General features: G+C 42.5%; 2 protein-coding genes across 2 annotated transcripts; one reads left to right on the top strand and one right to left on the bottom strand.

The window, feature by feature from the left end:
* Nucleotides 1-5,485: 5,485 nt before the first annotated feature.
* On the top strand, nt 5,486-8,641 carry LOC117458931 (retinol dehydrogenase 7-like). The gene is made up of 5 exons (XM_034099683.1): nt 5,486-5,550; nt 6,428-6,742; nt 7,206-7,464; nt 7,552-7,715; nt 7,797-8,641. The coding sequence occupies exons 2-5, from the start codon at nt 6,430-6,432 to the stop codon at nt 8,012-8,014; spliced, it is 954 nt and encodes a 317-aa protein (XP_033955574.1). The 5' UTR covers nt 5,486-5,550; nt 6,428-6,429; the 3' UTR covers nt 8,015-8,641.
* Nucleotides 8,642-10,779: 2,138 nt separating this feature from the next.
* Nucleotides 10,780-14,272, bottom strand: atp5f1b (ATP synthase F1 subunit beta). The gene is made up of 10 exons (XM_034098774.2): nt 14,133-14,272; nt 13,130-13,303; nt 12,867-13,041; nt 12,555-12,676; nt 12,271-12,455; nt 12,013-12,171; nt 11,754-11,876; nt 11,458-11,670; nt 11,168-11,369; nt 10,780-11,053 (listed from the first exon to the last, which is right to left on the bottom strand). The coding sequence occupies exons 1-10, from the start codon at nt 14,233-14,235 to the stop codon at nt 10,947-10,949; spliced, it is 1,563 nt and encodes a 520-aa protein (XP_033954665.1). The 5' UTR covers nt 14,236-14,272; the 3' UTR covers nt 10,780-10,946.
* Between the last annotated feature and the right edge of the window lie 1,758 nt (nt 14,273-16,030).

Below are 16,030 nucleotides of genomic sequence, written 5' to 3'. Positions count from 1 at the left end.
AGCTGGGAAGAGACCAAGGGGTAGACCTAGGACCAGGTGGAGGGATTATATCTCTTCGCTGGCCTGGGAGCGCCTTGGGATCCCCCAGTCAGAGCTGGTTGATGTCGCCAGGGAAAAGAAAGTTTGGGGCTCTCTGCTGGAACTGCTACCCTCGCGACCCGACCACGGATAAGCGGGAGAAGATGGATGGATGGATGGATGGATTCTTACTCCGAGCACTACTTCTGCTCCTCAGTCGCTTCACACTTGCAGAGGGCGATTTCTCAACTGGCCGAACTGGTGTCCTGGTCGGTGATGACACCAGAAAGGCCGATGGTACTGCATCTCCATTAAGTAATGGTTGTTCCATAAATCCCATGTTATGTTTTATCATACTCTCAGAGTAGTCGTCCGGAAATTTGAAATGTTCGCTGCATACATGAGCCTGTGAATCTTTCGGTTCGGGCCGGCCACATTTCGCTAGCCACTGCCTCCGAATGTACTTCTTACGCTTACCTTTTGGCAACAGATGGAACCGAGCATTCCGTGGATTGTTCCTATCAGAATTGTGGCAATATTTCGCGATACAGTGAGGCATATTTGAATAGAGAAACTACAGTAAATAACATGGAGATCAACGTGTCTTCGAAAACCAAAGGCATGGTTTACGTCACGTCCGGAAAATGGCGGCGCCCACAGTGTTGAGACTGGCAGAGACTGGTCTGTTTTATCGGATGATAATTATTTAAAAATGAGTGTCATGAGCATACCATTCCTTTAAACACGGCGACATGCTCTCCACAAAGCAAACACACAGGTGTACCCTTGACTTCAGTAAAGAAAAAATTAGTAGTCCATATTTGTTTGAAAGTTCTGCTTTCGGCATCCACTTTCCTCGTTTTGGCATGAGCCGACATTTTCGCATTTTTCTGGGGTGACAAGGAAGGTAGACACGCATTTCACGTGCACAGTTGACGTGCACGATTGCGTGCACTGTGAGAATAAATGGGCTTCAAAATAAAAGCAATGCGGTTTTAGTCCATAAAACAAATATGTTTTATTTTCTAATTATCATGTAATCTTTCGCGGGCCGTACAATGCCCAGGTCTGCCCTTATGGCTGATGAGCCTGCTCTTTTGGTCCGCCAACCCTCTTAAAAACACACTCTGTAAAGCCGCTTGGTCCCAAGTACACTCTGCAGCTAAAATACGGAAATAAAGGGCATATTGGGAAACTGAGTCTCTTCCCTGACGGATGCGGCTTTCACACCAGCGCTTTTCCCTTTCTAGCTCCGAGCGGGAGCTTTTCTGGTTCAGCTCCGGTTTCCCTTTTCAGCTCCCGCTCTGTGCACACCGCCCACTGGCGCCCCAGAGCTGCCCCTGCTGCGTCATGACGTCACCGTTTACATCGCTGATTTGCTCCCCAACGGCACCCATTACGGCGCTCACAACAACAACAACAACAGCATCGGGTCGATGATCGTGTTGCTTTTAATCACACGAAGCCAGAATAAATTGAATAACGACTTCTCCAACCTTATACTTTGCTCCAGAGTGCCGTGGTTCATTGTTTATTAATGTGTTTCTGCAGCATTTACCGACCGCTGCAGTGCTGGCTGCTCTTCCACGGGAGTGTATTCTCCCGTTAGCTCCCGGTTAGCTCACACTGCAGCGGCCGCTCTAAAGTATTCACTGTCCGACTCACACAAGCAGCTGATGCATATCCCCAGTTCCCCTTAGCCTAAGTGAATGTGTGTCGGTCTGAATTGACACTGTTTGGTATCACAACGCTGTTATGAAAGTTTCTCTGGTATAAAACGGGTGATGTTAGCATAGCAACCGAAGCTAAACTGACTACTTGCATCCGATAGCTGCAATAATACAAAACAACACGTCTGCCTCTCTCCACAATGATCGATAACAGCGAACGGATGGTCAAAGTAAGGCACAAATAAACAGAATCACACAAAGCCTGGTTAGTGTTGCCTGACTTTATAAAGTGTGTTTATAGGCACTACTGCTTGTAGGCAGGCATAACAGTCGACCCATGTTCAGGGGAGGTGGGTTTAGTTTCCTGCACGCCTCGACGTAAGAGAGACGTAAGCGACGTCGCCTCTTAGCTCCAAAGCTCTTGCCTCTGGACCGACAATTTGTTGGAGCTGGAAATGAAGCGGATTCCGGAGCTAAGAGCCGGCGCCGCTGCGGTGTGAACAGGAAAACCCGGCGCTTTTCAGGCTCTAGCTCCGAGCCGGAGCTGAAAAGGCGCTGGTGTGAAAGGGGCAGGAGAGAGAGAAGCTGGCTGCCTGCCTCCTTACCCCTAACAGGGTGGTCAAAAACCTTACGCAGCTCTCCGGAGAAAGCATTATAATCTGAACACAGGTAAGGCTTGTTAGAAGAAACTGCCAGCGACCAAGCGGAGGCTCTCTCAGAAAGAAGGCTCATAACAAAAGCTACTCTAGACTGATCAGAGGCATATGTAACTGGCTGCTGACTGAAAACTAACGAGCACTGATGAAGGAATTGGCTGCTTGTCCAAAAAAAAAGCCGGGTCCATGTTTTTTGGCCAGATAATTCTGTTAAGGCTGGGTCAAAAGTTCAGGACCTACAATGGCAGAGACCAGATGGATTCAGTCTTTTAACAAAGTTTAATAAAGTAAAAAAGGAGCAACTAAAAAACAATCCACAAAATGAAGGTGGATCTAGTTCACGCCGGTGGCGGCGGCAGGACTCGGGCTGGCTCGAGCAGACACTGGAAAAACAGAGGAAAAAACAAGGTTACTCTTCAACAAAAACAGCAAGAGAAAATCACACTAAGCTAGGATACTACGACGTTCAGCTCTACCGAGTGAGACGGAATGATCTGGCACTGGAGTGTGAACATGACCAGGGTTTTATGGAGGAGGTGATTAGATGAGTACAGGTGCTCCTCATTGTGAACCAGCTGAGCCTTCTAACGATCACCACACTGCACAGGAGAGAGAGAGAAGACAGAGGGGAGGAGGAGAAAGCAAAACACCTCAACCATAACAGATTCCTTGGTTTTAATATGATTATAAAACCTTTATAGATATGTTTTGTTGGATTCCATGCATGTTGCAACACTACAGGTGAATAGATTGAAAAAATAACTGATAGATATCATTGTGAAACTTCCCAGGTAATTATTTTCTGAAAATAATAGTAACATAGTGAGAAATGTTATTTCCCTGGGGATTAAGAACGTCTTCTTCTTATGAATCATTTGCTAATGCCCTCTCTGAGGAACGGTTTCAGTCTCTTTGTAGACAATGTGTTCCTCTTAAACTGTAGCCTACACTGTATTCTAAGGCCAGCTTTCACGTCAGTCAGAGGATAACACTATACGCTGTAGCAGCTTTAACCAAAGTGTTTTAACATGACAATGTGTTTGGACTGTGAAAAATACATTCTGTAATCTTTATTAAGTCCTGATAAGTACAGGGATGCATAGGCTTTAAGACCAGAAGCTTTGGCACAATTATACAATGACTAGAATAGCTATCGTAATGTCCCTTAGGGAATTTGAATATATGAACACATGTGTTTATTGCATCTAAACCCGAATTAAGCTTCATTGATTCTCTAGCAAGAATCGGGGCCACACTGTATACCCCCCGCCCTTTCTTATGTATTATTAACCATATGTGTTGTTTATAGTGGTCTGTGGTTTTGTTCTTTTTTGACACGTTTATTTTCAGCTGCTTTTACTCTAAAGTTGTAGATGCGATATCTGTCCTACTTATAATATATCTTAAAAAAGTGTCATAGGTATGCTTAGGTGGTGTAATTTATCTAGTGTCTTAGTGTAAGAAAGTTGCATCTGACACATACTAGCCCTGTTTGATCCGTTATATCTGCGTCTCTTAAAGCAATACGGCGTGACTTAAAAAACAAAACAAAGAACACAATCTTCTTTCTACAAATGAATGATTTAATTATATAGCAATAAAACAAACTGTAACCAAAGGGTTGTTCTGCTCCAGTCTCACTTGCTAATTAATGTTAGCAAACATTAGCTAATATGTACATTATGTGTAAAAATACCCTATACTAAATACACTGTTAGCTAGAACGTAGCTTAGTGAGCAGGCGTTGTGTATTGATGTTACTGCAGGTTGACATTACGGCTGTTGACCTCTTCCAGCTCCACTTTGCTGGAAAGCTTCATGTCTAGTTCCTTTTTGTTTTTACTACGGCGAATGCAGGCTACTTTCATACAGCTACAATCAAATATTAATGAGTTTTTTGGCGAAAAAAAACAATTGTTTTGGCAAGCACTTATTTTGTGAAAATGCACAACCATATTGTACATTTCTGTGATCAAGCATTTCTGTGTGCAATCAATATCCTACTGCAACTTTACTTATGGAAATAATGTGGAAGTGCTTGCATCTGCACAGAAAATAAATGACTACACAACACTGCTGCCTCCTTGTGGGGAACATGTGAAAGGTTTCAGATGACCCATGGCACACATTTCATTGAATGGAAACGCTGTAAAACAAAGACATCTTTTATTTCTGTCATAACTTCACACATACCAAAATACCCAATAACCCTAACCTTCATTAGTAGAACATAGGCACTCTACATAGTAATAGGTACGCCGACAAAAGTGTCTTAATGAAATGAGCATAAGTTGCATTGCATTACAGTTAAATGTATGTGTTACACTATAAAGTGTCTTCACAGGACATCATGAAAAACATGTCCACAGATGGCCCTAGAATACATTTCACAGAATAAGCATGTACATTAGTGATTTCTGCCAGCTTTTGAACTAATGATGGAACATGTATACCTGTATAACACGTATGCATAGGTTGCTAGCGTATTCTCGTAAGTAAGATGTACAATGTTGGACTTTTACTGGTAATGGAGTATTTTAAGGCTGAAGTATTTTTACTTTTACTAAAGGAAAGCATTATTCTACCACCTAGTGGCAATAACATGTGGGAGACCACCCCTCATACAGGAAAAATAATAAATAGCTAAATAAGTGGGGGTAATAAAATAACACTCTCAGGCCATCACATGTAGTTAGTATGTCAGTTTGTGTATAAATACTACCTAACGTTTGCAGACCAAGAATGACTGTTACGACAAAATCCTTTACTTAAAATTTGTTTTGTTGTTTTATTGCTTAAGAATTAAATCATTTAATTGGTCTCGTTGCCTTAAAATTAATTAATTGATGTGCAATAATAACTGGTAGGATTCAGGTACACAATAGTCGTTGCATGGAGTTTGATCTCTTGTATTGTGTTACCAGATCTAGTTATACTTTAGTTAGAAAACATATCTAAAGGTTATCTTGCTTGGAAGAGCTGATTCTTTCCGAGTTACTCATTTATACATTTTTATAATCCATGTCAGCAGCAGATATACCTTTTCCAGCCGATAGGTGACGCCTTCCATAGGCGTCTGTGCGGTGCTGCGTTTCTATTGGTGGAGAGGGCTGTTTTTGTCAAGTGGTGCAGGCTCCCCCTCGCCTGATATAATCATGTGTATTGGTGAAGGCTGGTTAGAGTCGGGGTAGACGTCTGCTCAACAGGTACGATATTTTCATTGTAGTATTTCACTTCTTGCAAACTTAACTCCTCCATAGATAGAACACTACTAAGGATATCGTTTAAGATAATAACATAATGTGTTCACTCTGTTTGTCAATAGCAAGGAACCGCTAAGTGCGACCGAGAAGAAAATAACATTTTGGCGTAATTTTCTGTTCACTTTTTGAACAGTTTTTGCACAACACGTTATCAGAAACCTATCCAAATAGGAAATAGCATATATGGAGTTAATACTGCATTTAAATACACAATGTAAAGTCGTTAACTTACACCATATATAATCAGAAATCACCTTCTAGTGAACTTTGAAATCAGTTGCGTTCAATAACCGCCCCGTTTTCCTCCTGTCAAATTGCGCAATATGATCCCAATATGATCCCATTTAAATTACAAGAAATGTAATACCTCCTATGGAAGTTAATGCAAAAAAGGATGTCAAATAGACAACGTTAGCTTCCTAACTTCTCTACTATGACACGATTAAAATGCTTCATGGCACTGGTGGAGTAAAAGTCTACTTTCTAGTAATGCAAAGAAGCATTTTACTGATGTGCCTCAATGAAGTGGAGATACTTAGGTTTGTATATCCTATATTGGATAATTCAATCTTTCACATTTCATTGCATTTTACAAACCGATCATATGTTTTGAATGGAAAATGTTATCTGCAGAAAAACAAGGTGTAAACATTTCCTCATCAATGTAGCAGAGATTAAGACGTTTAAACTAAGTCCAAACCCAGGTCTGTTTGTCTGTAAGTATTTGTGTCCTGTAATCACTTAATCACTCAATTAAAATAAGTTTACCTCAAAGGGTAAAGTGCAGTACTACTACAAAATGTCTTCTTTGTTCTTCCAGTCATGTACCTGTACCTTGTGGGGCTGCTGCTGTTATACTACGTGTACCGCTGGTTCAGGGAGTTGCCCAGGGTCCCAGACAAGGGCAACAAGTATGTGTACATCACAGGCTGCGACAGCGGCTTTGGAAACCTCCTGGCCCGCCACCTGGACAGCAAGGGCTTCAGAGTGATCGCCTCGTGTTTCAGCGAGAAGGGAGAGGAGGATCTGAGGAAGTCCTGTTCCCCCAACCTGACAACAACACACCTGGATGTGAGGTCCCAGGACAGCGTGGCCAAAGTGGCCGCCATGATCAAGGACAAAGTGGGGGAGCGGGGTGAGTGTCCCTATAGTCATGGACCCCAGAGGAAGTCCACTGACCTTGGCAAAACATGTCACTATAATAATTTAAGCACATTTATATAGCAGTTAGACTACAATCAACTCATAAAATGCTAAAAATAATTATCAAGCATCTACAGAGGCGACAGATTGTGATAGAACTTCACAAGTTTACAGTAAGTGACAGTAAGACAACTCGCCAGCTGTTGCAAGAATCAAGTAAACAAAATAAAACTTTTAATACGAGTGGCGCCGAATGCTGGGCATTTAACATGCATTTACACAGTCCTTCGGCGCCACTCGATGACGTCGTAGTACATTTAACGAGCAGACATTCATCTCATATCAAATGGATTCAGCTTGTATTAACATGCTTTGAATTGTTTCCGCCCTCTAGAGATGACTATCTGATGAGTCTTCCAAAAGATCTTATGTTTTATGTGTGTGCCCCTCCCCAGGCTTATGGGCTGTAGTGAACAACGCAGGCGTGTCCCTCCCCTCCGGACCCTGTGATTGGCTAACCATCGATGACTACAAGTCCATGTTGGACGTCAACCTGAACGGAGTGATCGCAGTGACCCTGAGTGTGGTGCCCCTCATCAAGAAGGCCAGGGGTCGGGTGGTGAACGTAGCGAGTGTGTTTGGGAGGATCAGTGTCACAGGAGGCCCGTACGCTATTTCCAAGTATGGGGTGGAGGCTTTCAACGACAGCCTCAGGTGAAACATTAACTCACAAAATTAATTATTTGTCACAATATCAGCGCCGCTTGAACACAAACGCTGATGAAAGAAATGTTTACTTAGGTTAAATATGGCACCTTTTGGCGTCAAAGTCCTCTGCATTGAGCCGGGCTTCTTCAAAACAAATGTGACGGACAGTGCTATCCTGACCAAAAACGTGAATTATCTGTGGGAGAAGATGCCCCAGGAGGTCAGAGATGACTACGGGACGGAGTTTCTGGAAAAATGTAAGTTTGGATCATGGCTTCTTTTCATTTATGCATTTGGTTTGAATTGTTCTATTTATTTCACAAATGTTCCCTCCCTAGCGCTAGCAGTATTGAAAGACAAAGTTGAGAAGATCAGTGACGGAGACCTGATGAAGGTGGTGGGCTGCATGGAGCACGCCGTGTCCGCCGTCCGGCCCCGCCACCGCTACTCCCCCGGCTGGGACGCCAAGCTCTTCTGGCTGCCGCTGTCCTACATGCCCACCTGCGTCTCCGACTACATCATGACCTCTCAAGCCATTCCTATTGCCAAGAAATAATTGTGTGCACTTTTTATGCAATTCAAACATTTCAGGTTTACCAGCGATATTAGTTTTTTTCTTTGATTGAAGCAAAGAGCAGTGGTCTCAAAAGGCAAAGGTAGTCTCAAAATGAAACGTAGGATTACACAGAAACGAGAACAAAGACAAACAGACTCACTAAGTCTCTTTTGCATTGTGTCCACGCTTAAGGCCACCTTGTATAGATCTTATCAGGTGTAGTTTGCCTTTGGCCTGATAGGCATGTGTGAAAGGTTAGGGACGAGCAATACAAAAGGCTCGGTTTTTCTGTGTGGCAATCCAATTTCAATTGTGATGATAAGGATTGTCCTCTTAATCTAATTGTGAATGCAAAGTAATACTATACAAAGCAGCAGAGTGATAATGAGAAGTAAACAATGTTTTTGTGCAACAGAAAGTTATTTTTAAAAATAACGTCACTCATTATCAATGTTTATTACTAATAAATACTTGTAATACATTTATGTTGTAAGCCTTCAATGTGGACCTAATTTGAGATGCTTCATTTAATTCTTGGTAAGTAGAACTGCATCATAATGTATGCATGTTAACAGACTTAACTGTTCCCTGGATTATCATTTTGTATATAAACCAACTAAACCTTCATATTGTGTTTTTTTACTGTTGCCAGATTTGACAATTTAGATGTTTCAAATAGGCATTTTAGGATCTGAACTTGACTTTATACATTGTCACATTTGATTAAAGAATAGTTTGAAGATTAGAGTGCTGAAAAGGATGGCAGTGCTAAATGAATATTTGCCATGTTCATATAGCAAATCATTCATAGTAATACTGGAATTACTGGATGTTTTAGTTAGCATTTGTGAAGTGGCGTAACAAGGTTGTGATTGGCCCCGGTGCAAATATTTTTTTGGGCCCCCCCAACTCAGCGTTGACTCTCGCTCTCTCTACTTTCAAAATCTAATTAAAACTCAAACAAAATTCCCAAAGTTGTCTTGAAATTAAAGAAACGAAAAATATAGTCTACTTATGCAAACATACAGTAAAACGGAGAATTATTTATTTCTACTTGAATGTCGCACTGCACCCACTTTGCGATTATGTAGATTCTCATTATTTCACAGAACCTTGTGGTCGCTCAACAAGTTCTTTCAGAACCGGATCGTAACATGCTAAAAGTTCTATCATACTGAGAAAGTTTCCGCTGTTCGGCTGTCCAAGAATCTCCCTATGTCCTCTAAAAGCCAAGTTACAAGTGGCCAGAGTGATTGTAACGTTGACAATACGCTCAATCTCCCGTTTTTCTTCCACTGTTCATATATGACACACGCTCCGACATGGACCTGAGATTGTGCATGTGAGTCAATCCTCGCATCACTGTAGAACGGTGCACCTCGGTCTGCGAACAGTCAGCACGGCTCACAACAGGCACAGTCCAGGGTGGGGGAGTAACACAGCCATGTCCGTGGCATTTTGACACCTGCTCTGGTAGTGGTGGTGTAATACATCTCGGAGACCCACCTGTTTCCTTGATGTGTGTCTCTGGAGAATGGGCCAATAGGCCTACATGGACCGGTTGCTATAATATAGCCTTTGATCTTGGTGTCGGGGGTCTCAATAGCGCCATAGAGTCCCCTATCGGATACAGCTTCACTTGTGGAGCTACATGATGGTGAGGCAGGTGAGCTATCGTTAGCCTCCGGCTGACGCTGCACGGCAACATTACCAACGTTAGCGTTCGATTTCAAGGACGATGTATGACAAAAAAAAAAAACTGTCTAATTTTGTCTGTTTAGCCTTTACATCTCCTTGTTCTTTTGAGCGCCGCTCTTGTGTTTTGGTTTGCTGTACATTATAAATGCAAGCTATTCAATTTGTTATAATTCTGCCGATCTTGCTGCTGCTATAGCTGTGTAGTACATATAACTTTTGATGTTGATTAAACGGTTCGCTCGTCACGCAAGGCATCACATGACATGAAAGGGAGCAAGGTCATTGGACAGACAAATTAAAAATTAATTTAGGTTGTTAGGTTACTTTGAAGAATGCACCGGCGATAGTTACGCCACTGATACAGATACTGTGATAACCCTGAAGTAATAACCAATGATGCATTCTAAATTACATACAAGCGAGCAAATAGAGTTCAGTCAGTTATCCCACAGACAATGGAATCAGACTCACTATATAAAAAAAAAAACTAGTACCTAATATTTGATCTGCATGTTGAATGAATACAAAACCTTTGAATTGCTTCTGCAGAGCAGGCAGGGTTATTACACAACAGGATTTTCTATCCCTATATAATCCGGCTACTCTAAATCCACGGCCTGAGGTCAGACTCCAATAGAATTTCCAGTCGAGTCTGCTCCACAAAGGAATAAGTACTCAGAGGCATTTCCACGAATGCCTATACATATTTAATGTGTGAAGGGGTTTACATGGCATTGTTGGCCATGGACACTTGCGTGATACATGCCTTTATTATAACATCTATATGCACAACTATCTAAAACCTGCAGTTGGTATTCTATTAAGCTGAACCAGTCAGAAGGGAATGTTTTGTTCCACCTGTTTGTTATCCCTTAAAGTTTAAACAAACACTCATCCACCGTTTGATTTCAGCACGTGACAAGCGGCAACACAGTTCAGACAACTCAACATGACCAAGACTGCCATCTTGTGTTCAGAGTGGATTACAGCAACTTCATGGAATCCACCATTAGGAACAAGATTCTCAACTACAACTTTTTAAGCATCTAGTAAATACAGTTGACAAGTTGTTTTGTGTAAAGACAGCGTTTTATTCCATCTTGCATTGGAAACATTAAATAGAACTTCTCAGGATGACTAGACAGGTATATTTGTATTTTGACATGTTTTACAAACCAAGTGCTCCTAACCGCAGAACCCCTCTTCTTTTTCCTTCCTATTTTCTCACAGATGTTTAGTCTTTGTTTGCGTGCTCCTCAGCCAGCCTCTGTGCCTTCTCAACGACCTCCTCGATGGCGCCCACCATGTAGAAGGCCTGCTCGGGCAGACTGTCGTACTCACCTACAGGGGACAGGAACCAAAGAAATCAGTACTTCAAATAGGAAGATGAGGCACAATCTAGAAAAGTGTGAATTATTAAGTACTTTATACAAATGACGGATCTTCTACACTTACCGGCAAGAATGCTCTTGAAGCCCTTGATGGTCTCCTTGAGGGGCACCAGCTTGCCCATGTGACCGGTGAAGACCTCGGCCACCTGGAAGGGCTGGGACAGGAAACGCTGGATCTTACGGGCGCGAGCCACGGTCAGTTTGTCCTCCTCAGACAACTCATCCATACCCAGGATGGCAATGATATCCTGCAGGGACTTGTAGTCCTAGAGGAAGAAAGTAGAACTCGTTAGCCTGATACGATTTTGTTGTCCTAAACTATATTTATAAAAAGATAATTATTAAGTCTCAAACCTGAAGGATTTTCTGCACATTACGGGCGATCTCGTAGTGCTCTATTCCGACGATGTTGGGGTCCATGATACGGGAGGTTGAATCCAGGGGATCCACAGCGGGGTAGATACCCAGCTCAGCGATGGCACGGGACAACACAGTGGTGGCGTCCAAGTGAGCGAAGGTGGTGGCAGGGGCAGGGTCAGTCAAATCGTCAGCGGGCACATAGATGGCCTGGTGGAGAGGATCGAGACTCAGTTCATATTTAAAAAGAACATTTCCATTTGAGTGTCCATCTTTACAGTTTCAAAGTTTACCTGCACAGATGTGATTGATCCCTTCTTGGTGGTGGTGATTCTCTCCTGCATGGTTCCCATGTCAGTGGCCAGAGTGGGCTGGTAACCCACAGCGGAGGGGATACGACCCAGCAGGGCAGACACCTGAGAGGTAAGAGCTTTGGTTATTATCGAGTCACATTTAAGATCTGTAGCAGAGTTTAAAAGTAACAATCCCAATTAACTGCCATTGCAAATATTTATTGTTATCCTACTGACAGACATGGAGGTTAGTACAGACCTCAGAGCCAGCCTGTGTGAATCGGAAGATGTTGTCAATGAAGAGCAGCACATCCTGACCCTCCTGATCACGGAAGTACTCTGCTACGCTCAGACCAGTCAGAGCCACTCTGGCGCGGGCGCCTGGGGGCTCGTTCATCTGTCCGTACACCAGCGCCACCTAGCAGAGACAACAATAAAAGGTGAGTGGATGATGTTTGCTTCTATTCAAAATGTCTCATTTCAAGTTTCAATTTCCAGTAGTTGCCTAAACCCTCACCTTGGAGGAGTTGTCTTTCAGGTTGATGACACCGGACTCAATCATTTCATGGTACAAGTCGTTTCCCTCACGGGTACGCTCGCCCACACCGGCAAACACAGAGTAACCACCATGGGCCTTGGCGACGTTGTTAATCAGCTCCATGATCAACACAGTCTTGCCCACACCAGCACCACCGAACAGACCTGAGCAATTAAAGATTTGTTTTATTACAAAAGAAAATGAAGGAGTTTGCTTCAGTTATTCCAGTTTAAAAGCCTAAATATTTATGTGTAAGCACATACCGATCTTTCCTCCCTTGGCGTATGGGGCCAGCAGGTCCACCACCTTGATGCCAGTCACCAGAATCTCCTGCTCCACACTCATGTCTGTGAACTCGGGGGCTTCAGCATGGATGGGTGCAGTGCTATGGGAGGAAAGCAAAAACATTTTCAGCCATTTAAAGAGTACAAATTAATGCAAACCAATATTAATGTTTTCAAAGTCCTTGTTGCAATACTGCTCTCAAATTCACTTGGTAAATATTTTTGACATTTGTAAAAAAAATTAATTATTTAATATCATATATGCAATTGTGTTTTTATAAGTGAACTCACTGCTTGGTGGTGATGGGACCCCTCTCGTCGATGGGCTCACCGATGACATTCATGATCCTGCCCAGAGTCTCGGGACCCACTGGGATTCTGATGGGGGCGCCAGTGTCCAGAACCCTCTGTCCACGGACCAGACCCTCGGTACCGTCCATGGCAATGGTACGCACTGTGTTCTCACCTAAACAAACATTTGTTTAGTTTAGTGTCCACTGTAGAAATGTAAGTCCCCACTTACAAGACTGAAGGTTAAAGTTCAAGTGGCTCACCAAGATGCTGTGCCACCTCCAGGACTAGCCTGTTCTCGCGGCCGGCTACTTCCAGGGCATTGAGGATGGGAGGAAGGTCCTCGTCGAACTGGACGTCGACGACGGCACCGATGACAGCCACAATGCGGCCGGAGGCGGCTGCAGCAGCGGCGACAGGTGCGACATAGTCTCTGCCTGTCGAGTAAACAGTAGCTCAGTGTCATGACCTTGTCAGGCCAGTGTATTCAAACATGCCCTCCTTCCCGTTAAATAGCACCGGAAAGGGACAACTGCGTGTCTGCGGTCCTTCTCAATGTCAAGTAATTGCTGTCGGGCAAACTAAGCTTTTAAAACATATGATCGAGAAACGCCCTCTTAAACAATCGATAAGATTAACGTAACTTCTGTGAGATCCAATGTATTAATCAGTGCAAACGTTAAGAAGGTATTTCCTGACTTAATAAAACTAACGTGGAATGACCGATGAATGAAGTCGAATGTTACTTCGAGCTAACATGGCTAATGTGACATCGGCTAATGACAAGCGCAGGACATTGAAAGGCAAGTACCTTTATGATCAACCCTACTCGTTATTCTTATACCGTTTGTATATCAATGTAATGATATTGTGGATAAACATGAAAGGTGTCTTTCTGCATTGCTAATCTACTTGCCAGACCTTGCTAAAACGTAACAAGTAATGCTAAGTTAGCAGGCTCTGATGGCAGCCTCATGTCATTACATAAAGGTCATTGATGCAAGCACAAGAAAAACACAGCCTGGATATTTTCCTTTGCATGACATGTGTCAACATGAACATAAATGCATAAGTGTACCCATACAAACGTTTGCAATTAGTCCAAAATCAGACATATTAATGTTAAGGCCTGCTATGGCAGCCTGCATGATGCTACCGATAGCTAGCTAAAATTAGCATTGCCCCTGCCCTTCCCTGACAGGCTGGTAAATGCGTATTTTACTTATTGCGAATTAGCTGAAACGCTCCATTGCATGCAGGACTTACGTGAGAGTACGGCTGGAGATCCAGCGAGGGCCTTAAGGGGCGCGACCCCAGGCTTAAGAGCCTGCAGTGCTCCGGTGCAGCAGCGTCCCACAGCTCCCAACATTGTCAAAATGGCTGAAGGTGTAAAGAGACGGAGGAACTTGCGGCTTTATAATGAATGGCCGAGGAGGTGAACTGCGCATGCGTGCTACGTAGGAAACGCTGTTATGGGCATGCGCAGAAGTTAAGCTCCACCAGCTGACATTCTGCCCTCCAGAGCTGCAGAGGAAATGTGACAACTGCTGAATGACACTACAAACAAAAGGCATATAATAGGAATTATCATTGATATCAGTTCTTTAGTTATTGCAGATTTTGGAACAAATGGTTTGAGCATCCTTAGGGTGTCACCAAACCTTTTATACACAATGTCCCATGTCAGTGGAAGTTAAATGTTCAGCTCCTCCCCTAACATTTGTTCTTCATGTCTGAAGACTTGTTGCTTGGGTCACAGGACAGTGTCCTCAATCCCCAGATCAATTGCTTACAACTCCTCAGTTGTTTCCTTGTTCCATCTGCTTGTGTTCACAGAACTAGAAATTAATAACAACATCATTATCTATGCTATTTACCTTAACAAAAGGTGTCAGCTGACTTCACCATGTCAGTTTAGTACACTTAAAGGTATAATTAGGATTGTTTGAAATGGGGTTGTATAAGGATCTAATCCATAGTCAAGGCATTACATAAGTGATCAGGGGCATACAAAAACTGATTTTAGCCTCTTAAAAAGTACCCAACAAGAAATGCATCAGTTGTTGTGTCCACTATATTTAGAATATTTCAAGCAGGCCTTTGCGAGGGGGGTGCCATTAGCTTTGCCCTGTGCAGAGCTGCCAGACTCCATTGACAAAAGCAGTCATTGTACTTTGCAGAACACAGGGGTTCTCTCAATTGTTTGTTTGTTTTTGTTATTGTTATTGTGTGACTTTGGTGAAACTTAACCAATTAAAAGTAAATTATCTAAACTGATTTACCAGTACTCCGCTCCACAACATTTTAGAGGAATAAATTGTACTTTTTACTCCTCTTCATTTGTGGGACGGCTGCAGTTAAAATGGATTGTTCCCAAAAAGTTAAGATATGACAATGACATTTTATTATTATTATTTTGAATAAACCATTACAATTTTAAGTATAATACAATATATACAAGGACATTCAAATATATAAGTGAAAACTATTTTTGGGTTTTTATATTTGACTGTTAATGCACTTTTAAACTTGTATTGATGATTGTTTACTTTCAATCAATCAATCAATGTTTATTTATATAGCCCAATATCACACATGTTACATTTGTCTCAGTGGACTTCACAGTTTGTACAAAATATCAGTATGACATTACGACACTAGGGCGAGTCATACTCAGGTGCCAACATGAATCTGAAGGAAATTCTATGAGGGGTGTCTAAATGATGTGCTTTTTTTATGGGGAATTCAAATATGAGCTTATTTTTTGGATAGGATAACTCTAACCTACTGTACATCGTTTTGTATTTCTAAATTGGCAATTTTACCCTTTCGAACCTCAAAACAGTAAGATAGTAAAATATATAAGGGAAATAATTTATATTGACAAAGCCAAATCCTTTTTACATATATATTAACAGGTGAACTGCATATATATAACTGGATAATATTACAAAGATACATCTTCTGACTTCTTGAACTTTGCCAGGTTGCACAAGTCCTGCTTTGACTCATTCTTGGACATCAGTCTCCTGCTGGACTCCTGAGCTCTGATCCCTCCATCCCTCTTTTCCTGTGAGAAGTACTTAGCAGAAGCCTCGGTCACCATTTTAACAACCCTCTCAATGCTTTGAGTATGGCAAGGCCAGTTGAGTACCTCCATGGGG

Source organism: Pseudochaenichthys georgianus, chromosome 2 (genome assembly GCF_902827115.2).
Source record: "Pseudochaenichthys georgianus chromosome 2, fPseGeo1.2, whole genome shotgun sequence".
NCBI lineage: Eukaryota > Metazoa > Chordata > Actinopteri > Perciformes > Channichthyidae > Pseudochaenichthys > Pseudochaenichthys georgianus.
This window is presented reverse-complemented; position numbering and strand designations above follow the sequence as displayed.

What these genes read in the sequence shown, in the direction of transcription:
- atp5f1b (XM_034098774.2), bottom strand. Translation starts at nt 14,235, where the DNA reads ATGTTGGGAGCTGTGGGACGCTGCTGCACCGGAGCACTGCAGGCTCTT. An exon ending in TCACACAGGCTGGCTCTGAG is followed by an intron (nt 11,877 to 12,012) that starts GTCTGTACTAAC and finishes CTTACCTCTCAG; the next exon opens with GTGTCTGCCCTGCTGGGTCG. An exon ending in ATGTGCAGAAAATCCTTCAG is followed by an intron (nt 11,370 to 11,457) that starts GTTTGAGACTTA and finishes TTCTTCCTCTAG; the next exon opens with GACTACAAGTCCCTGCAGGA.
- LOC117458931 (XM_034099683.1), top strand. Translation starts at nt 6,430, where the DNA reads ATGTACCTGTACCTTGTGGGGCTGCTGCTGTTATACTACGTGTACCGC. An exon ending in GGACAAAGTGGGGGAGCGGG is followed by an intron (nt 6,743 to 7,205) that starts GTGAGTGTCCCT and finishes GCCCCTCCCCAG; the next exon opens with GCTTATGGGCTGTAGTGAAC. An exon ending in GCTTTCAACGACAGCCTCAG is followed by an intron (nt 7,465 to 7,551) that starts GTGAAACATTAA and finishes ATGTTTACTTAG; the next exon opens with GTTAAATATGGCACCTTTTG.